This window comes from Scylla paramamosain, chromosome 29, assembly GCF_035594125.1.
Source record: "Scylla paramamosain isolate STU-SP2022 chromosome 29, ASM3559412v1, whole genome shotgun sequence".
NCBI classification, from domain to species: Eukaryota; Metazoa; Arthropoda; class Malacostraca; order Decapoda; family Portunidae; genus Scylla; species Scylla paramamosain.
This window is the reverse complement of record NC_087179.1, coordinates 3,403,328-3,427,254: the sequence shown is the minus strand read 5'-3', so window position 1 is coordinate 3,427,254 and position 23,927 is coordinate 3,403,328. Positions and strand designations below refer to the sequence as shown.

Here is a 23,927-nt window from a genome sequence, read left to right as displayed (position 1 = left end):
ATGAATACTTTTTTGTTGAAAATAATTTTTTTCATGTAGGTATCTTGGCAATGAGCCTAAAATGGTACTAAAATTATTCACTAGTAAAATGACGTCAAACTTATAACTGATGCCAGTACATGTTTATCACACTTAGACACATTTGTTTTTCAAAATTTTCAAATATATATCTAAGCTTTACTGAAAGAAACAACAAAATACCCATATCATATTATAATAGCCAAGTCTTTTCTAGTATCCTGCTGTAGATCTCACTTTATATATATATATATATATATATATATATATATATATATATATATATATATATATATATATATATATATATATATATATATATATATATATATATATATATATATATATATATATTAAACCTGTATCATACAAGTCGGACAAAGTCGGAATGAAGATTTGTAACTTGGAAGAAACAATAACTATTATTTCTGATGATGGATTTAAGTTTATTCACATATTATTCAAAGAATATGAATACTTTTTCCCAAGTATTTAAATATGAATGCCAATACTTTGATGTCAGATGACAAGTATTCGATTACGAATATGAATACACCTGAATACTGTATTTGAATACGAATACTGAATACAAATATCCCATCCCTGTCTCTTACATAAACAAAAACCTCTTGCCTGCTATGCTTGCAACATCTACACTCATACCTCCAGTGTTGCTAATACATAATTTATAAACACACATTAATTTTAAAAAGTATATGAGACTTACCGTAGGTCAGTTGAATGTAATTTTATGAAGCAAATCACCTCTGTTGGCAGGAGCTTTCACATGAGATGAGCTGCACTGTGCCACAACACCAGACTTTAAAGACCACAATCACACACATGATTCAAAATCTATGCCTGTAATCACCATAACAAAATGCCAAAAGAAAAAAAAAAAAAAAAAAAGGGGGGGAGAGGAGGGCATATGAAAGCTACTCCCAGCAGAGTTGATTTGCTTTGTAAAATTACAAGCATACTTCAACTGACCTATGGTAAGTCTCATATACTTTTTAAATTAATGTGTGTTTATAACACACATTAATTCACACACACACACACACACACACACACACACACACACACACACACACACTTAGTGAACGGACGTAGAACAGGAGCTCCTGAACGACAGGGATACTACCTAGTTGTTGTACTGGTTGAAAGTTTTATGACCCATTGCTGTCCCAAGTTAAATTTTGTAAGAAATTTGAAAGGAAAGGAAGTAATTCAAAAGAGGTGGGATACTATACTTTTTGGCGTCTGTAACAAGAGCTGAAAGGTTTGTTTACATTGGACAGCTGATCATGGCAGCCAGTAGGACACCCACAGGAAGAGGAGTTGGATTTTAGTGGATTTGCAGAGGATGATGGCCAGTTGCAGGAGAAACTGAACGCAAGGAAATTAACCATGCTAGAGGTGAAGGTTGAAGAGATATGGGAGAAGGTAAGAGACCTAGAAGTAAGAAATGGGAGGTTGGAACAAGAAAACAATACACTAAGAAAGGAATTAGAAAATGAAGAGAAAGTGCTGCAGAAAGAGATACATGTTAAGGAAAACCAAATTAGAATGCTGGAAATGAAAATGGGAATGATGGATAAAACGATGAAGGCTAGAGAAATACAAATGAACATGCTGGAGGAAAGGATGAAAAAGATTGAAGTCAGACAAAAACAGGGATAAATTAAGAAAAGCGAAAACAAGTTAAGGAAATGGCAGAAAGATCCGTAAATAAGTGCGAGGAGTTGGAGAAAAAAGTGAGTTATACATAAGTAGTGAAGGACCAGAGGAGTAAAGAAGGCTTGACAAAAGAGGTTATAAAGGTAATAAAGGAAAAGGAAAACCTGGTAAGAGACACTGTAGATAAAAAGAAGAGTGTAATGATCTTTGGCCTGGAAGAAAGTGAGATAAAAAATTGGTATAAAAGAGAAGCAGAACAAAGAAAAACAGCTCGATTAGTACTGAGTGTGATAAACGAAGGGGATACAAAGTTGGAAGATGAAATAGGAGGTGTACAGGATTGGAAAATATGATCAAGGAAAAAGTTGACCATTGAAAATTAAACTAAAATCCCAAACAGCAGCTGAAGAAACATTGGCAAATGTGTGGAAGCTAGCCAAAAGTAACAAGTTTAAACAAGTCTGGATTAGAAGAGAAATGAATGAGGAAGAAAGGAAGAAAGTTAATGAATTGAGAAGTGAAGGAAAAGAAAGGAATGAACAGAGAACACAAGAGGAAAGGGAACTTTTTTCTGGAGAGTAATGGACCTAAGGATGGTACATGTGAAGAGTGAGGGGTGCAGAGGCACAGCTGTAAGAGAGGGACAGTGGACAGTGGCATACACTAGTGTGGATGGTTTAGTTTCAGTGGTGGATGAAGTGAATGAATTTATAAAAGCAAATGAACCAGACATCATGGCAATGGTAGAAACTAAATTCAGAGACACCAAATTTAGGAGGGGGAAAGTACAATATGTGGATAAGAAACAGATGTGGAAAAGGTGGAGGTGGAGTGATGAAGCTTGTTAAAAAGGGCATCAGGGTGAAGAGTGTGGAAAAGGCAGGAGGGTTGGTGGAAGGCGTAAACTTACAACTAATAAATGGAAGAAGAGGAAGACAATATGTCACAGTGGTGTATGTCCTACCAAAAACAAAGGTCTGGAATAGACAAGAGCATGAACAGTTGCTGAGTGAGACAAAAGAATTGCTTGTAAAGAAAATTAAAGAAAACAACAAAATTGTTATAATGGGAGATTTTAATTATAAAGAGATAAATTGGGAGGAGTGGAACACAAGAGATGGAGAAGACTCATGGGGAGATAAGGTTCTGAAACTGGCAATGAACAATATTAAGACACAGTGGGTTGAGGAAAACACTAGATACAGAGGAGGAGAGGAGCCATCGAGACTTGATTTGGTATTATCAAAAGAAGCAGATATTATAGAAGACATGAACTATAGTTGTCCACTAGGAAAAAGCGACCATGTCATGATAAGGTTTTGTATTAAATAAAAAAGAGAGGAAAGTAGATATGAAGATTATAAAAGTGAAAGATTCAATTATGGTAAGTCAAAGTTTGAACAAATGAGGAGATACTTTGGTGAAGCGGACTGGAGTACACTTATCACAGCAAGTAATGTGCAAAAGAAGTGGAAGGTTTCATCAATATTTATGAAGAGGGAGTGAAAAGATATGTACCAAAAGTAGAGACAAAGAGAAGATATAACAATGACTGGTATAATAGAAGATATGAAATAGCTAGGGAGGAGAGGGAAATGGCATGGAATAGATGGCAGAGGAAAAATATGCAGGAGCTATGGCAAAACTACACAACTACAAGAAATGAATATGTAAGGGTTATTAGAGAAGGAAATAAAAATTATGAGAAAAATGTTATGGACAAATGCAAAGAGGAACCAAAACTATTCTTCAGATATGTGAACAGCAAAATGAAAAATAGAGAAGGAATAAGCAGATTGAAGGTGAATGGTCAAATGTGTGAGGATCTGGCTGAATTGGCAGAAATAATGAACAGGAGTTTTCAGTCAGTATTCACAAAAGAGAGAACATTTGTGTGGCAGAGTGAGATGAGTGAGGAAATGGGTCTGGGGGAAATCCAAGTGACTGAAGAGGATGTCCAGAAACAGATGGAGGGACTAGATGTTAGAATGGCCCCTGGACCTGATGGAGTGTCAGGATGGATACTAAAAGAGTGCAATCAGCAGTTGACATGGGTAATACATAATATTATTGAGAGATCCCTAATTGAAAGTAGAGTCCCAATTGAATGGAAGAACCAACAAAGTGCCAATCTATAAAGGTGGTAGTAAAGAGGAGCCCTTAAACTATAGACCTGTGTCTCTAACAAGTGTGGTGTGCAAAATATGTAAAAGATTGGTGAAGGATAAATGGATGCAGTACCTAGAAGGGAATGAAGTGATAATAAAGCAACAATTTGGATTTAGGAGAGGGAGTTCGTGTGTTACAAACTTACTGAGTTTTTATTCTAGAGTGGTGGATATAATGCAAGAAAGAGATGGATGGGCTGATTGTGTTTATTTAGACCTGAAGAAGGCCACACAGGAAATTGTTGTGGAAGTTGAAGCATAATGGTGGGCTAAGGGGAGGCCTGCTGAGATGGATGGAAAATTTCTTGACAGAGAAATGAGAATGATGGTAAAAAATCAAAAATCATCATGGAGGGAAGTCATAAGTGGAGTACCCCTAGGCTCAGTATTTACACCAATCATGTTTGCAGTTTATATAAATGACGGAGAGTGTGAACAGCTACATGAGCCTTTTTGCGGATGATGCAAAGTTGCTGAAGAAAGTTGAGAATGCAGAGGACTGTGGAATGTTACAAGAAGACCTAAACAAGATATCAGAGTGGAGTTATAGATGGGAAATGGAATTTAATTTAAAGAAGTGTAAAGTAATAGAATTTGGAAAAGTACAAGAAGAATAAAAGGAAATTATGTGTTGAATGGTGTAAGGTTGAGTGGAGCAGGAGAGGAAAAGGATCTTGGTGTTACAGTGACTGGGAACCTGACCCTGGAGAGACACATTAGCAAAATTACAGGAGAAACCTATAACTTGTTGAGAAGAATAAGGCAGGTCTTTGCATCTATGGTTGAAGAGATGGTCAGGAGGATGATCGTGGCACTGATAAGACCTAGACTAGAATATGCAGCAGTAGTGTGGTCGCTATACAAGAAAAGATATAAGGAAGTTGGAGAGAGTTCAGAGAGCAGCTACAAAGATGGTACCACATATCAGGGACTTGTCATATGAAGAGAGATTGGCAAGGATACATCTACCAACGTTGGAAAAGAGGAGAGAAAGGGGAGACTTGATTGCGATATATAAAGCATATGAGGGAGTAGAGGAGGTGGAGTGGAGCGACTTAATGGTCTGGGATACATGGGACACTAGAGGACATGGAAAGAGGCTGAAGAGGAGTGCTTGTAGAAGAGACATCAAAAAGTATAGTTTCCCATGAAGAAGTACTGATGTATGGAACAGTCTGGATGAGGAGATAGTAAATGCAGAAAGTATACATGGACTCAAGGCTAAGTTGGATATTAAAAGATATGGAGATGGGACAGCACAAGCATAGCTCTTTTCCCATAAAGCACAACTAGGTAAATACACACATGCCCAAGCAGCCAAGCTGGAAGGATGCACAGGTAGCAGCTCTGCAATCACCAAGATAAGCCAGTTGTGGTATAGGGAGTTTGGAGCAGTACTGTTTCTGTCTCCATAATGAAATAGGAAAAAGGTAGAGGTGATTCTAAAAGTAGAGTTGAAAGAAAATTAGAAGGGGAAACTGGAGCCGAACCAAAGTGGCTTGTTTATGTTGAGCGATGAGTCGGCAGCAGGAGAAAACAACTTCTCAGGGTTTTGTACTGGTGACACTGAGGTTAGCACAAAACTTTGGCAAAGAAGAGTGTTGGCCCTGGAAAGTGACATGGAAAAATTGATGGAGAGATTCAGAGTTATGGAAGAGACCCAGGTAAGCCAAATTAAAGAACTGAAGGGATTGAGAGCCAGAAACGTAGAGCTAAGAAATCGGTGCAACACTCTAGAGATAGAAATTAAAGAATGCAGTAAGAAAGTGGAAGGAAGTGCCAAAATTGTAGTGCAATTAATTGAAAGGCAAGATGCATGGAAAAAGCTCCAAGAAGGAGATAAGGTAAAGTTTGAGAGAAAAGTAGATAAGTTGGAGAAACAAATGAGTGAGCAAGAGGTTATACAAGGAGAGGCAGTAAACTTCGAGAAAATGATAGAAGAACAATTAAATGGGGCCAAAATAATGCAAAAGGTGGTAAATGTTATCAAGACAAATGAGTCTTTTGTAAGAGAGACATTTGACAAAAAGGAATGTATAATTGTCTTTGTGGTTAAGGAAATTAAGGAAATCAACAAAGCAGTAAGAGAGAAAGAGCTGAAAGAAATAGTAAACAAAGTGATGGGAAAGGTACTAGAGGAGGGAAGATGTCTGGTTGATGAAGTGGAAGAATACCAGAGTTGGGAAATTTACCAGTAAAGGCACAGAATAAGAATAAAATTTAAATCGCAGAAGGAAGCTGAGGAGGCTCTGACAGGGGCCTGGAGATGGAGAGGAGTGCTTGTAGAAGAGACATCAAAAAGTATAGTTTCCCATGTAGAAGTATTGATGTATGGAACAGTCTGGATGAGGAGATAGTAAATGCAGAAAGTATACGTGGACTCAAGGCTAAAAGGTGAGATAACAAGAAACATATGGCTGAAAAGAGACTTAAATGAAAAGGAAAGAAAAGAGCTAATTAAAATGGGGGAGGAAGTAAAAGCAAAAACAAGGAGAGATTGGAAGAGCAGAAGGAGATATTCTATTGGAGGGTGTTAGGCATGAGAGTGAGGAAGTTGAACAGGAGGGAGAACAGGGAAACAAGCTAAGGAAAAAAAAAGAGCATTTTGAAAGTAGCTTATACAAACATTAATGAACTCATCTCGGGATTAAGGGAATTAAAATTCCAAATATAATGGGCCTCACAGAAATAGAATTATATGATAAGTTAGGTAAAGAACATTAGGCAAAATCAATACAATTTATGGAAAAGAAGTAGAACTTATAAGAAAGGAGGAGGAGTGATGTTTCTCGTCAAGAAAAGCTTAAAGGTGGTTTAAATAGAATATGGCAACGGATTAGCTGAGGCAATAAAAATTGGAATGGAAAATACACAAGGCAAAAAGATGCAATACATAGTGATGTACATAACACCAAAAACCAATGCCTGGTCAAATGATGAATATGAAATAATGATAAAAGACACAGTGAACTGGACAGAGAAGGTGTTAAGTGGTGATAAATTGATCATGATGGGTGACTTTAAGGAGGTGTGTTGGGAACAGTGGCACACAGAGCAAACAGAATCATCTTAGGGAAATAAATTATTACAGTTGGCAATGGATAATATATTAACTTAATGGATAAAAGGAGATACAAAATTTGGAGAAGATAGAGAAACATCAAGACTAAATCTGATATTTAGTAAGGAACCAGAAGGAACTGAGAATGTTCACATAGGGTGTCCGTTAGCCAAAAGTGACCACACTACCATATAATTCAATATAAATGAGGAAATAGAGAATCAAAGAAATGAACACCATGCTGGGAGATTAAACTACTGTAAGGCAGACTTTGATAACATGAGGAAGTTTTTTCAAGAGGAGAGATGGGATAGATTCCATAAGGCCACAGGGGTCCAAAAGAAGTGGGATGAATTTCTTAAAATATATAAAGGTGAAAAGAAGTTTGTGCCTAAAAAAGCAGACAATAATAGCTGGTAAAAAAGAGTGGTTTAATAAAAGATGCGAAGCAGCAAGAAGGACGAAAGATGATACATGGAAAAAATGGAGGAAAAGTAAAAGAATTAACCTGTGGAATGATTACAAACAAGCAAGGAATGATTACATGAAGATTCTGAGGAATGAACAAAGACAGTTTGAAAAAGATATAATGGAAAGGTATAAACATGAGCAAAAACTCTTCTATAGATATGTGAATGGTAAACTGAAAAGCAAAGTGAGTATAGGATAGCTAATGGTAGATGGAGTGGTTTATGAAGACCCGAAAGAGATGGCAGAAGTGATGAATAAGAGCTTTAAGGAAGTTTTTACAAAGGAAAAGGAATTTATAAGGCCATTGTGCACACCTGAAAATGGAAAAATAAAGGAATTTCAAGTAACAAAAGAGGAAGTTGATGAAATCATCAAAACATTAGAAGTGAGAGAGGCCACAGGACTGGATAGAGTGTCAGGATGGGTAATAAAAGAATGCAGCAACCAGCTTAGTGATAAATTACATACCATCATATGTACCTCTATTAATGAAGGAATAGTTCCTCAGGATTGGAAATGGGCAAACATCGTACCCATATTTAAAGGAGGAGACACACAAGACCCACTAAATTATAGACTGGTTTCACTGACGAGTGTGGTTGCAAAAACATGTGAAATGAAAGAACAAATGGACTAAGTTTTTGGAAGATAAGGACATTCTCACAACTTATCAATTTGGCTTTAAAAAAAGGGAGATCTTGTGTCACAAGTTTATTATGCTATTATTCAGGAGTAATTGATATCATGCAGGAGAGAGATGGTTGGGCAGACTGTATTTATCTAGTTTTAAGAAAAGCTTTTGATAAAGTGCCACATAATAGACTGTTGTGGAAGCTGGAAAAGATAGGTGATGTAAATGGAAAAATGCTGAGATGGATGGACGATTTCCTTAAAAACAGAGATGCGAACAGTAATTAGGGACCAGACATTAGTGTGGAGCCCGGTATTAAGCGGGGTCTCCCATGGGTCAGTGTTGGCACCAATAATGTTTGTGGTGTATATAAATGATATGGTGGAGAATGCATCCTGCTATGTGAGTCTTTTTGCTGATGATGCAAAACTTATGAGAAGAGTGAAGGGAATGGAAGATTGTGAAGAATTACAAAGAGATATAGACAAGGTGTGGGAGTGGAGCAACAGATGGTAAATGGAATTTAACTCTGGTAAGTGTAAAAAGATGGAATTTGGAAAAAGTAACAGAAGGTGTTGATATAACTATAAGATGGGAAGTGAAACAATAAATAAGACAACAAGAGAAAAAGATCTGGGAGTGATTTTCATAGAGAATTTATCACCAGAAAAACATATTAACAAGATAACAGGTGAAACTCTCAGCTTACTAAGAAACATTAGAGTTGCCTTTGCTTATCTGGGCATAGAAATAATGAGGAAAATAATCACCACAATGATGCGTCCAAGATTAGAATACGCAGCGGTAATTTGGTCACCACATGAAAAAAAAGCACATAAAGTTGGCAGGAATACAGAGAGCAGCAACAAAGATGATAACAGAATTGCAAGATTTGTCATATGAGGAGTGACTAGCTAGAATGCAACTCCCAACCTTGGAAAAGAGATGAGAGAGAGATGATTTGATTGCATTGTACAGATTGCTGAGTGGGATGGAAAAACTAGATAGGGAACATCTCTTTATAATGAATGAAAGAGAAACAAGAGGACATGGAAGAAAACTAAAAGTAACCACCTGCAGAAGGGACATAAAGAAGTGAAAGAAGGGAAAGTGGTGTGTGCTACAAATATTCATGACTTTAAGGAAAAGTTGAATAAAAACAGTTATGGAGACAGAACAGTACGAGCTTAGCTCCTCTCCTGTATGTCACAACTAGATAAATACAACTAGGTAAACACACACACACACACACACACACACACACACATGTAGGAGAAGAAAAGTTTTTCTGGAGAGTAAGAGATAGGAGAATAAAGAAATGGTACATCAAACAGTAAGTGAGGTATGTTATACTAATGTAAATGGCTTAATGTCAGCTAAAATTAAATTAAATGAGTTGTTAAGCAGAACTGCGCTGGATGTTGTTGTATTATGTGAGACAAATGGAAAAATGAATGGGGAACTCCTGACATTGATGATGATAAATATGATTTATGGATGAAAAATGAAAGTGACAAGGGAGGAGGTGGAGTGACAGTTCTGACTAAAAAGTGTGTCAAAGTGCAGAAGGTAATAAAAAGTGAAGGCAAGTCTGAAATTTTGCAAGTGATGATTAGAAGTGGAAATGGAAGGATAATGAATTATGTAGGAGTGTATGTGCCATCTATGACCAATACTTGGCAAAAAGAAGCATGAAAAGATGTTGGCAGATGTGCTAAAAGGTCTTGAAAAGATAGTGATGGAAAGTAGTGATATAGTTATTGTTGGTGATTTTGATTGTAAGGAGATAAATTGGGAAACATTGACAACTACTGGAAGTGAGAGCTTATGGAGTAATAGACTATTGAACTGGGCAGTGGAAAACTTGATGACTCAGTGGGTTGATTGTGATACCAGATTTAGTGGAAGAGATAAACCATCAAGACTTGATTTAGTGTTTATTAAGGACATGGAAATTATTGAAACTATACACTTTGGTAGCCCTCTAGGTAAAAGTGATCATGTGTCAGTGGAGTTTAATTTGAAAAATGAAAATGTAATCATTGATGAAAATTATAAGGTAAGAAGATTTAAATATAGTAAAGCTAACTTTGAAAAAAATAAGAAAGTACTTTGCTGCCATGGACTGGAAAGACTTTGAAGATGCAGAAGATGTTCGGGAAAAATGGGATGAATTTATAAGGATATATAATTCTGCTGTGGAGAAATTTGTACCTAAAGGAGGAGCAGGATGCAGAAAGGGTAAAGAATGGTTCAATACAAAATGCAAAGAGGCTAGAAATTGTAAGCTAAATGCTTGGAATAGATGGAAGAAGAGGAAAACTGAGAGCAGATTGGTGGAATATATTGATGTTAGAAACAAGTACATTGTGATAATAAGAATGGAGAGAAGAAACACTGAAAGAGATATAATAGATAAGTGTATAAGTGAACCTTAACTGTTCTTTAGACATATTAATTGGAAGATGAAGAAGAAGGAAGGTGTATCAAGATTGAAAGTTGAAGGAAAAATCTATAAGGATGCACAGGACATGGCAGAGGTTATGAACAATAGTTTCAGATCAGTGTTTACTGTGGAAGGGGAGTTTGATGCTAGAAGGGATAAGCTGATGAGGAATATACTAAGTACAGTATCAGTCAGTTATGAGGAAATACTTACGATGATGGAAGAACCTGATGTAAATAAAGCAACTGGTCCAGATGGAGTATCAAACTGGATATTGAAAGAATGTAGAGAACAACTAGCTGATAAAATTCAGTCTAGTGGTGACATCACTATTACAGGGAAGAGTACCAAAAGATTGGAAGAGAGCAAATATTACACCAGTATTCAGAGGAGGAAATAAAGAAAACCCACTAAATTATAGACCAGTGTCCTTGACTAGTGTTGTAGAAAAACTATGCGAAAGAACAATAAAGGAAAGATGGATGGAACACTTGGAATGAGATAATGTTTTGGTAAATTGTCAATTTGGATTTAGGAGAGGAAGATCATGCTCTATGAACTTATTGTCCTTTTATTTAAGGGTATTCGATATTCTGCGGGAGAGAGACGAATGTGTGATGGTGTCCACTTAGACTTGAAGAAGGCATTTGACAAAGTACCACACTGAAGATTGCTATGGAAGATAAAAAATTATGGAAAAATTGGAGGAAGACTGCTGGAGTGGATGGAGGATTATCTGGATGATAGAGAGATGAGAACTGTAATACAAGACCAAAATTCATCTTGGCTGAAAGTAACTAGTGGCCTCCCACAGGGGTCAGTGTTGGGACTGATAATGTTTGTAATATATGTGAATGACATAAATGAAGAAATAAACAGTTATATGGACTTATTTGCATATCATGCTAAGCTGATGAGAAGGGTAGAAAATGAAAATGACTGTATGGTACTACAAGATGATTTAAATAAGATAAATAGATGGAGTAAATCTTGGCAAATGAAATTCAATTTAAGTAAATGTAAAGTAATGGAGTTTGGTAAGAGTAAGAAAAGAATACAATATCAAGAATACAATGAGATGGATGGTGTGAAGTTACAGAAATCAAAAGAGGAAATGGATTTGGGAGTAACAGTTACTGAAAATTTGACTCCAGACAGACACATTGATAAAATTACTGAAGAAACGATGAATTTGTTAAAAAGAATAAGAATGGTATTCTCATATTTAGATGAAGGAATGATAAAAAAATTGTTGATTTCTATGATAAGACCAAGATTGGAATAAGTGGCAGTGGTGTGGTCTCCTCATATAAAGAGGAATGTTATGAAATTAGAATGAGTACAAAGAGCAGTCACTATGATGGCTCCAGAGTTGACCAAGTTGACATATGAAGAAAGATTAAGACTTAATGTTGAAAATTCCTACCCTTGAAAATAGGAGAGAGAGAGAGAGAGAGAGAGAGAGAGAGAGAGAGAGAGAGAGAGAGAGAGAGAGAGAGAGAGAGAGAGAGAGAGAGAGAGAGAGAGAGAGGGGGATTTAATAAAAATCTATAGAATGATAAATGGTATGGAAAATGTGGACAAAGAATGTTTTATAAGTTTAGACACAGAGTACAAGGGAACACAGTAAGAAGTTGAAGAAAGTTAACTGTAAGAGACATCAAAAAGTATAGTTTTCCTCACAGAAGTGTGAACAAATGGAATGAACTCAGTGAAGACTTTGTCAGTGGTGTAGTTGTCCATGCTTTTAAGACCAAACTGGAGAAATATAGAGACGGGATACTATGAGATTATTTCCTTCCTGTAAACCACAACTAGGTAAATACACACACACTTACGCACACATGCACGTGCACACACACACACACACACACACACACATACACACACACTCACACACACACACACACACACACACACACACACACACACACACACACACACACACACACACACACACACCATACACTTCCCTAGCTAATATAGGTAAAGCTCTATGCTAACTCATACACTCATGTATACTCAGAATAACACTACCACACTTCATTCACAAACTAGACATGACAATTTAGGACACAGATGCTGGCGGCATTCCTCTACTCTTCTTGCTGCTGCTATTATATGACCCACAAATCCATACACATGCATTTTATGTATATTAATAGTGGCCTTCTGGCCATCTTTGCAACATGATCAAATGGACAGCTTGGCTAGGGGACCTGCAGAGGCTAGTGGGTAACTAACTCTGTTTAGGTGCCAGGCCTTATCAGAAGAGAAGGTAAGTGTGCACAGTGTGTCCATTTCAACAAACATTTAACACTCTTCACTTCCTTACAATTTGTTTTGCATTGTCACCAGCCTTGCAAATGTTGTTGATAGGCATAACCTGTTGGTTATGCTCTATCAAAATCAAAAATAAAGATTTGATGTGTGCTGATTCCCTGGTTGCATATTAAAAAAAATAATAAAATACAGAAAAATATATAATTTACTGGAGCAAACTGAAGTAGACCAAAAAAAGAATTAGTTATTGGTTTAAATGAAAGAGAGCAAATAAATAAATATTTTTATTATAACACTGACAAGATGGAAGTCAAAGCAAGGAGGATTCCTAACTATTTTGCCCCCCTCTCTAGGGCTGAAGACCCTGAGGTGGGATTACCTACCTAACTAAATAACAAAAACTTTGGGATCCTGAAATGCTTATCTATGCAGTGTGTGGATGGATGATCCATTCAGTTCCTCAGGCAGGTCGAGGTCTAGAGGGGGTGGCCACATGGATTCACTGGTGACGTGAGGACAAAGGGGTAGTGGGGCAACACCTTCAGTGAAGGTCCACAAGGTGCCCCTGGTGGTCTCTCATGATCCTTGGTGGGCCTTGTCATTCTTGGTACCATCATGTGGTTCCTCTCCCTCTTGACAGCACCTGCAGGGGGTATTTAGGCATCACCTCTCTGCTGGCTGCCCCTGCTGGGTGTCGTTAGCACATGGGGGTCACCTACTCTCTGTTTCTGCCTGGGTTTGGTGTCTGGGGCTGTATCCACATAGAATACTTAGTATTTTGATCCACTTACACTTAAGTATTGTTCAGAAGCACTTAGCTGAGCAGGGTACTTAAGTACTACTTTAAGAAATGCTGAGCACTCACTCAGCAAAGTATTCTTGGGAGAACTTAAGTGCTGGATATCAATATGAAAAGAAGCAGAGAGCGAAACATATAGCTATTAAGATTAAAGAAATACATTAAATACCCTTGATATGTGTATGCTTGTGTAGTAATATTTTGTTATCTTAACATGTGTACTAACTGTGGCTCCCACCACTCCATGGGGGCTGCCAGTTGCCATGAAGTCAGCTTGTTTTCACTGAATGTCACCTAGAAGGGTTAGGAATTTTATATTTTTTATAGTCTGCCCTATCACTTGCTGGGATAAGCCAAGGTCATCTCCACTGCAGAGCTGCATTTTTCCAGTAGCCAAATACCACAGTGTTGTGGCCACCTTCATTTCCAAACTTACTGCCTTTCTCCAGTTGGAGAACTGTTGGTCTTGGGTGTGATGGCATTTCTCACCATATTGCACACCAGCAATATCCCCTCATGATCCAGTCTGTACCTTTTTACAAGTTCAGCATCTTCATACACATTTAAAATGTCTTTTCTAGGCTTATAAATCTTTGGCCTCTGTCTCCTCTCTCCTTGTTGTGGTACATCCATCTTGATTGTGAATACTTAAGTGTTGGAAAAACAAGTTGAGATACCTCGTCAACAACACTTAACTTTGTTGTCCATTAAATGTACTTAGGCATAGTAAGTGTTTTGGAAGGTAGGACTTAAGCATTCCACTAATACTTAAGTATAAGATTTGAAAATTTTGTCTGCTAAGTGTTCTTAACTATTCTAAGTATTCTTTGTAGGTATGACCCCTGGTTTTTTGGCTTGGATACAGGAGAGTACGTGTTGACCTGGGTAGTGTGTCAGGGCCAGAAAGAACAGAGAAGGCTGAGTGGGTCCTAGGCATAGGTTGGAGGCATCCTTCCATGTATCCTGGTGGTTGGTGACTGGCTGAGGTTTTTATCAGCACTAAATCACCTGGGAATCCATACTGTTATCTCCTACTATCTTGTACACCTAACTAATATCTTCCTCTGTCTGGATTATTGTGCAATATTCACATTCTAGAGAATTACATGGCCACTTTGAATGGATTACATCCAGCATTCACTTTTCAAAATGACTAGATGAGTGGGGTGCCCATGAGAGATTTTCAGGGAGGACTAGTGTAATCTCTATCCTCTCAAGTATAAAAACTGTGATATAGATGCTACATTCATCACACTAATGGTAAACGTCAATCTTGATAAGATCTATTTTTCAGGGTAAGTTTGATTTTTCTGCATAATATATGATGCTTTTTCATAAGAACATAGTTTTTTCCATGTAAACTCATAAAAATTGTTTTTATATTTGGTATCACACTGAAAATGTAAAGAAAATGTTCACTTCCATGGTTTGTATCAATAAAAAAACATTATCTTTTGAAAAAGCATCAAATATTTAGGCAGGGAAAAAAAAACCCTATATTATGCTACAGATCCCACCCTCTCACAGCTGCCTTTATCTCAGTGAGCCTCCCTAAGTTACTACATGTGTAACTTAGTGCAGGGCCCAATTATGGATCACAAGATCCCTCCAGTCTCTTGCACCCTTTCAACAAATGGTCATAACACCAAGTTCCGCTTCTCTTCTCGGCTGCCACTACTTGGGCCAGCCTCCCTACTCTGCCTCCTACATAGAGTAGTACATAGCTCACATTCATTTCCATAGGCTCCCTCTGGCTTCCTGTGGTGAATTACATAACTGAGGTCACCAGTCTGTTTCACCCCCAACAGGCAAGGGAACACCACAACTGCAAAGTTGCTCCAACAGCTGGGAAAGAATCAATAGCCATGTTCTAGGAAGGGACAATAACAACAAAGGCCACACACCTAAGAGGTTTGTAATAATCTGTGAGCAACCTCCCACAAGACTGGCCACCCACATCCACTGACTGTTTTAGCTTCCTGTGGATCAGTGTTATTTATAGCCTCCTGGAAGACATGCCTCTGCCACCCATGAGCTGGCAGGGCCTGAGAAGGGAGTAAACTACACAGGACAGCAGAGAACTTATATCCTCTGGGTCCATGGCCATTAAAAGGAACTATGAAACCCAGTAGCATTTAATATAACGAAAATAATACTGACACAGGAATGTGCAACCCACAGACAAAAAGGGAGAGCTGGCAAACTCTCTCCACTATGCCAGATACCTAGACAAAACCAGGGAGTCGGTGATAATATTTCTATCAAGGGGGTCATAACAGCACAGGAAGGCTTAGGGAGGCTCCTGCCACTTCCCTATATCAGCAGGGACTACTGGTTCACTAAGCAAATAATGTATGATTAAATTAAAAGCCCTGTAATCTATATTCCCTTTCTGTCTCTGTGCCTTGCCTTGCCTCCCTTATGGACGTCTGATCTCTGTGGATGCTGGTCACCCACAGTACAGAGAAGGGGTGCTACGCTGGCCTGTAGCTCCCACAGGGGGCAGTCACATGACAAAGAAGAGAGAGGTACAGGGGAAGAACAAGGGGATGACACACAACGGACACACCCCACTCCCTCACACAATACAAACAATGAGATAGAAAAGCATTTCAATAAGTTTGCTTGCTACACTTCCCTGAAGGGGCTAGTACCAATTCAACTGCAGCATGATGTTCATTACATTCTACTTCCCCAAATGGTAGTACATTTGATATGGTGCACTCAAGAGAAAGAAGGAAAATGAAATATATTTAATGGCCTATCTGACAGATGGCCATTGCATGCGGGATTTGCCAGCCCAACACTTTCTTTCTCTCCCTTCATCTCTGCCTTCTTCACCTCTCTCTCTCTCTCTCTCTCTCTCTCTCTCTCTCTCTCTCTCTCTCTCTCTCTCTCTCTCTCTCTCTCTCTCTCTCTCTCTCTCTCTCTCTCTCTCTCTCTCTCTCTCTCTCCCCTTCCTTCTCCATCTTTCTATTTCACTGCATGCAACACCTATAATAAAGAAAGTACTGTAGAAATGAAAATGAGGGATGGTGCTCTGCCAGGCAATCACAAGTGCACTCCATGACACCACTCCCAGCATATCAAACTGGGCCCAATTTGATCTCATCTAACTTGACCTGATCCGAGCAAACTTAGCCTGAACTAACCTAATGACCTGACATGACCTGACATAATCTGACCTAACCAGACCTGACCTGACTTAACCAGACCTAACCTAACCTCACCTAATGTAACCTAACTAAATTTAATAAATGCATATTGGACCTACCACTTCTCCAGCCAGCACTTATAGACACTCACTGCGAACCTGCACCTCACTCCTGTCTTGTTCTTGTGTTCATTTCTTGTCTGTGACAAAGGAAAGTTGGACATTTTCTAACTTTGTGGGTTCTATTGAGATCTCAGTAAAGCAAGGAAGCACTGTGGTGTATTTACGCCAAAGAATTAATCCTGAGGAGAATAACCACCTAGTTGGACAAATAGTGGAGTGTTATATTTGTGTGGCTTATTGCTGCCTGAGCTTGTCCTAGAACATTCCAGGCAAAGTGAGAAACATGGACACCTGAGTTTGAGTTTAGCAATCCATAATTAGAATAAACACTACAAAATATGCATGAGGTAATGCTGTGAGATTTAATGTTGAAAGAGAAAAGGCTATCTGATCCTCTGTCAGACAATACTATTACATACAATACTTCACAATTCTAATTTTGATTTCCAATGAACTTTATTTTGTTACTTTATCTTGGTAATTTTCAGATATATCTCAAGATGACATGATTTCTGACAGTGATGTTTGGAGGAACTGAGGAAATGTTTCCCAGATTCAGAATTAAATCTAAAATCACATATTTTACAGAATATATTACAGAGACACCTCAGATCTAAATCTGAAAGAAATGCCATGGATGTTTCCATTCCCCTTCCTCACTGGTACTTCTAGGCTGCTTGCTACTAGCCATGAGAATAATTTTGGTGAAAAGTGTATGAATGTTTGTAGTGATGTAACGTGTAATGTTAATAGTAAGAAGGGTTGTCTGTAGAGTGCAAGCTGCAACTGCACTGTGTGCTATTGAGATGAGGAAATGGGTAGAGGGAACACAGGGAGGGTCAATAACAAATTTGCAGCACTCCCGCCCCTTCCCCTAACCTGATGTTTCTTCCTGCAAGTGACTGAGCTGTAGTTGCAGGTGTATGCTGAATTGTATTTATTTTTTGTTGTGTCCTTATTTTGATGGGTGATAAAACAACTAATTGATTTTTTATTTATTTGTTTTATTAAGTATAAAATAATCTTATATCACTAGCACCCTCTCTAATTTAATCTGGATGAACTTGGTTTTACTGTATTTAAATAAAATACTTTAAATCATATATGTATATTATGCATATATGATTTCCCAACAGTGGTTATACTTCAGGAAACAATCTTCTAATGTTGATCTCATGTATAAGTTGGTGTCAGTATTGATGGAGTATACAGCACTAAGGGGCTAAGGGAGGTATTATGGTGTTACAGGTGGGAGGAGCAGCCAGGCTACTGTGAGGAGGTAAGGCAGCATGTACCTTACAGTTGGGACAAATCCCCTCGTCTATTGGACCTCATGGACGCTGCTGTTTTTGACTACCTTATACAGAATGGCGATCGACATCACTACAGCGTCATAGCTGGAAAGCTTGAGTCAGCCGTCATCCTCCTGGACAATGGAAAAAGGTATACTTAGATACTCCAATGTATTGATGACTTTTAACAAATCAATTTATTATTATTATTGTTGTTATTATTATTATTATTATTATTATTATTATTATTATTATTATTATTATTATTATTATTATTATCATTATATGTGTGGCAGGGGCTAACAATACTGCCACTGTATCCCCTGCAGAGATGGTTAAAAGGGAAAAAGCGAATGGGCTAGGAACCTCTTCTCTGTATTTTATTCTTACCAACAGTCAAAACAAAAAAAAATGAATGTGGGAGTAATGAATGTGGATGGATGTGGTGTGGATGAAGGTAAAAGGGAGATAATTGAAAGAATGTTTGTGGAATGAAATTGGATATGCTGGCATTGAGTAAAACAAAGTTGAAAGGAAGGGGTGAATGCATGCTAGGATGTGTGAATGGAAGGATGTCAGGTGTGTTGAGAGGGAGAGGAAGAGAGGGCATGGCTCTGCTTTTAAGTCCAAGGGTATAGAAAGGCCTTATAAGAAATGTCCTTGAGAGTAATGTGAGAAGAGTAAAGTTCAGGAAAGAGTTGTGGGTTTTGTTAGTGCTTATGGTCCAGGTAGCAAGAGGGATCAGGTAGAGAGAGAGAAAATATTTGGAGCAAGGTAGGTGAGTGTATATAGAATTTTGGAGACAGAATAAATGTTGTACTGTTGGCAATTTAAATGCTGGAAATAAGTGGAAATGAAAGTGTGGAGAAACTGCTGGAATTATGCATGGAGCAAGAACCGATGACTGAACACAGTGTTTAAGAGCAAGGATATCTATTGGTGTACAAACTGTTCATGGATGAGGCAGGTAAATGGAGAAATGGTAGATAAAGCAATGATGGACTTTGTGAATGTGTCAAGGATGTAATACAATGATTATTGGATGTGAGGGTGCAGGTAGGAGCTGGGGGGTGGCATGTCAGACCATTACCTTGTCTAGGAAAAGTTCAGAGTAGATAGTGGATGGGTAAAGGTTCAATAAGTGGGTAAGACAAAGCGATTAAGTTAGGGAAGAGGGGAAAGACAGTAGAGTATCAGGAAAAGATGAATGACTGGAATGTAATGAAAGACTGGGAAGTGGGCAATGTGGAACAAGGGTGGCAGTGTCTTAAAATGCAGCTTTGGGCTGTGTGGAGCAGGTGCATGGGATGAGATGGGTTAGAGGTGGTGTGAACAAAGGTAGTAAGTGGTGGTGTGAGCAGATCAGTGTGGCTGTAGAGATGTTGGAACTAATGTTCCAACACCTCTATAACTCTCAATCTCCCTGTTGGAACTATTTTTCCAGCAGGGTAATTCATGATGGTGTTAACAATTTCAATTTGATTATAAAAATCCACCCAAACAAGTGAGGATCTGGGTTGAGCAGGTTCACACTCCCGGAACAAAACTGTTGTCAACCTGCTTCAATTGTGGAGAGTCAGTTACACTCAAGGAGTGACTGGAGTTATACTCCTGCTCCCATTCAAGACAGTTATACCTCAGTTAACAGCAAGAGCAGTTCACCACTCATCATCATTCAGCATAGCACTACACCAGATGAATATTTTACTCAGAAAATACAGCTAAGTACTCTATAAGTGGCAGGCCTGTGCTGGTAGATACTTAGCTCAGTGTATGTCCATTTAAACCAAGGTATTACCCTGTAACCTGGCATTAGCTCTTGTATGCTAATTTGCCATAGAGGATTAGAAGTATGAATATGAAATCTGGCTGCAAAAGAAGGATCAGGTGCCATATTTGCAAAGCAGTTCTAGTGGGTCTTGGCTATGAAATATGTCATAGCTAGGACAGAATGGTGAATTCTTGTCATAAACTGCACATGTCTATAATAAATCAATTTGCAAAGCTAGGTGTGGGAACTGTTTGATCTTGTTACTGACCCAGTTGTCTCCCAACTAACACATAATCACAGGAAGTATCACTAAATATAATTATAAGTAGATGAAAACTACAGTTTGGGTCAGTTGGGATTGGTGGTGAGTTGGAGTTACTGGTGTTCCAGGCCTGTGGCTGATTGTGTTTTCATAGCTAAGACAGCTTCCTTGAGATTGTCCAGTGGTTCCAAGCTTTTAATTTATTTTTAATTTAGCAAATTTAACTAAGTGGCAAGAATACGCCTTAGTAAGACTTGTTATAGTGGTTGTTGGGCGGCGACTGCTACTGAAGCAGGCAGGCTACCTGCCTTCTGGCTTCCTTGCTACATCAGAAACAAAAGCTATATATCTTTTGTGCACTTATACCTTGGATTTATTTAATTTAATAACTAATACTTAGTTTGTACTAGATTAACCTTAATTACTCTTTAATATAACTTTACAATTTATATATAAATTTCAACACAAACTAATAATGCATTGATATGTGTGATACAAGTGGAAATTTCCACACTAAGACTGGGTCCACCCTGTCTTAGTGGTTTATGACAGGCACTCCCACTACCAAGATGGCCACCCCATAATACCTTCAGGTCAGGAATTATTTACCCAGAAAGGATGTGTTGAATCAATTTAGTGACACAGAACTCTTCATAAGATACTGTTAAGAGTGTTTTTTTTTTTTTTATTATGTAGGAATGACACTGGCCAAGGGCAACAAAAATCTAATAAAAAAAATGCCCACTGAAATGCCAGTCCCATAAAAGGGTCAAAGCAGTGGTCAAAAATTGATGAATAAGTGTCTTGAAACCTCCCTCTTGAAGGAATTCAAGTCATAGGAAGGTGGAAATATAGAAGCAGGCAGGGAGTTCCAGAGTTTATCAGAGAAAGGGATGAATGATTGAGAATACTGGTTAACTCTTGCATTAGAGAGGTGGACAGAATAGGGGTGAGAGAAAGAAGAAAGTCTTGTGCAGCGAGGCTGCGGAAGGATGGGAGGCATGCAGTTAGCAAGATCAGAAGAGCAGTTAGCATGAAAATAGCGGTAGAAGACAGCTAAATATGCAACATTGCGGCGGTGAGAGAGAGGCTGAAGACAGTCAGTTAGAGGAGAGGAGTTGATGAGACGAAAAGCTTTTGATTCCACCCTGTCTAGAAGAGCAGTATGAGTGGAACCTCCCCACACATGTGAAGCATACTCCATACATGGACGGATAAGGCCCTTGTACAGAGTCAGCAGCTGGGGGGGGGGGGTGAGAAAAACTGGCGGAGACGTCTCAGAACACCTAACTTCATAGAAGCTGTTTTAGCCAGAGATGAGATGTGAAGTTTCCAGTTCAGATTATAAGTAAAGGACAGACTGAGGATGTTCAGTGTAGAAGAGGGGGACAGTTGAGTGTCATTGAAGAAGAGGGGATAGTTGTCTGGAAGGTTGTGTCGAGTTGATAGATGGAGGAATTGAGTTTTTGAGGCATTGAACAAACCAAGTTTGCTCTGCCCCAATCAGAAATTTTAGAAAGATCAGAAGTCAAGTGTTCTGTGGCTTCCCTGCATGATATGTTTACCTCCTGAAGGGTTGGACGTCTATGAAAAGACGTGGAAAAGTGCAGGGTGGTATCATCAGCGTAGGAATGGATAGGACAAGAAGTTTGGTTTAGAAGATCATTAATGAATAATAAGAAGAGAGTGGGTGACAGGACAGAACCCTTAGGAACACCACTGTTAATAAATTTAGGAGAACAGTGACTGTCTACCACAGCAGCAATAGAATGGTCAGAGAAGAAACTTGAGATGAAGTTACAGAGAGAAGGATAGAAACCGTAGGAGAGTAGTTTGGAAATCACTGATCTAGTGAGGAAACCCTTCCAGAGTGACACAGAGAGGAGCAATCCACTCACCCCAGAATTAAGGTGATCATAACACTTAGATATCATGCTGCTTGGAAAAGCTGCTGGTAAAATTTAGTTGTGCAGTAGTGATGGCCTGAGAATCATTAATAAAGCCATCCTCGCCACCAAAACATTTATTTTTTTTATTATTATTATTTATTTATTTTTTTTGTATTTATTTTTATTTATTTATTTTTTTCTTTAAGATGGTCCAAATTTGTCCTATGAGTGCCAAGACAGCCCAGTGCTATATACCATACTCTAGCAACAGACCTTAAGTGAAAATTTATTAAAATAATAATAAAGCCAAATTAGTAGTGTTTGCACACATGGAAATTTGTGAAATGATTTCTAAAGTATATTCAAACTTATAAAACTTACCAATATTTCCCATCTGTAATGACCTATGACAAGTTAAATCATATATATATATTTTTTTTATATTGGTATGGGACTCCAATCAACAATGTATGATAGGTAAAAGGATTCAGAGACACATGAAAACCTGATATGCCACTCAGTATTTAATATTAACCTTAAGATTCAAATGGAAATATAATGGAACCAAAAAATTTGAAAAATATTGTACTGTAAATTTTTCATATAATTTTAACAAAGTTCTATGATGAGAAACCATGAGAAACCATAGTAATGCAAATATATAAAAATTAAGGCATGGAGTCACAGACATTCACCTCTCATTCACTGAGGAAATATTCCTAATCATCAGTCTCATCATGATATTCAAATTCAGAAAACTCATTTTCAAACCCAGAAAATTCTCCATTGGTGTTGGCTTTGTCACTTTCACAATCATCTTCATATAGGATTTGATCCTCCATGCCTTCCATAGCATTGCTGATCCCACATTTTTCGAAAGACTTGACCACTATATCTTGGTCAACTGCGTCCCATGTTGTTTTCACGAACTGGCACACCTGTGGTAGTGATGGCCGTTATGTCGGTCTTGTTGACATCAGTTCCTTCTCTAATGTTGCCATCCACTTTGTCCATTCTTGATGCATTTGGACTTTGAAAGTCTTATTGATACACACATTCAGAGGTTGCAGCTGTGATGTTAATCTGTCAGGAATTATTTTATTTATTTATTTATTTTTTTTTTTGTCATTTAACAAACTGTAATATAACAGGATTATCACCTCATCTGGTTTGTGGGGCAGAATCAGCACATCAGCTGATCGTTGTTTCATCTTTTAGATCGGCACAACCAGTCACAAACCTCATCAACAAAATCTTACCAAGCCTTTAACACCAGAAACCTTAACAAACAGGAGCTCCCTAGAACACAACTTCCCAAACATGGCCTCCAACATCTGATGTCTCTTTACCCTGCTGGCTGACCACTAAACTCCCCCATCATCTTCTCACATGCACCACCAAGACACTGTTACCAATTCGTCAAGCATTTTTTTTTCTTTTTACAAATATTTACAGAAATGCTTAAAATTCCACGTTGAGTTGTCAATATTCCTCATCCACACTAATCACATCACACACCCCCTTGATCTTAAGATCACTACTTCATAGATGATGGATGACATGCCATCTTTCACTCCTCCTCAGTCTCCTTGCTCACCTCCACTCCTCACTCTTCTCACTTAATTCCACTCCTCCTCACTCACCTCTCTCTCTTAAGTGGTGTTTCTCTGTAGAGCCTACCTGGAGTAGACTCTTCATTTGGGGAGCCATGTAAGGGATGAAACACCACTCCCACCTAAATGAGCTGAGGAGGAGCAGGGGAACTTTTTTTTTTTTTTTTTTTTATGTTGGAGGGACACTGGCCAAGGGCAACAAAGAAACAATAAAAAAAAAACCCACTGAAATACCAGTCCCATAAAAGGGTCAAAGCAGTAGTCAA

At 38.2% G+C, this 23,927-nt stretch overlaps 1 protein-coding gene across 6 annotated transcripts in view; it reads left to right on the top strand.

Moving 5' to 3' along the window:
• LOC135115178 (glycosaminoglycan xylosylkinase-like) overlaps positions 1–23,927 on the top strand; it is a 183,227-nt gene that overhangs the window by 118,343 nt on the left and 40,957 nt on the right. For 5 of the 6 annotated variants that reach the window (XR_010275840.1, XM_064031681.1, XM_064031678.1 and 2 more), the window contains one exon: positions 18,083–18,277. The exons of the other annotated variant lie outside the window; for it this stretch is intronic. Coding sequence is in view for 4 of the 5 variants with exons in the window: in XM_064031681.1 (XP_063887751.1) it covers positions 18,083–18,277 (195 nt within the window). In the remaining variant the exon portion in view is untranslated. The remainder of the gene's footprint in view (positions 1–18,082; positions 18,278–23,927) is intronic. 6 annotated transcript variants of the gene reach the window in all.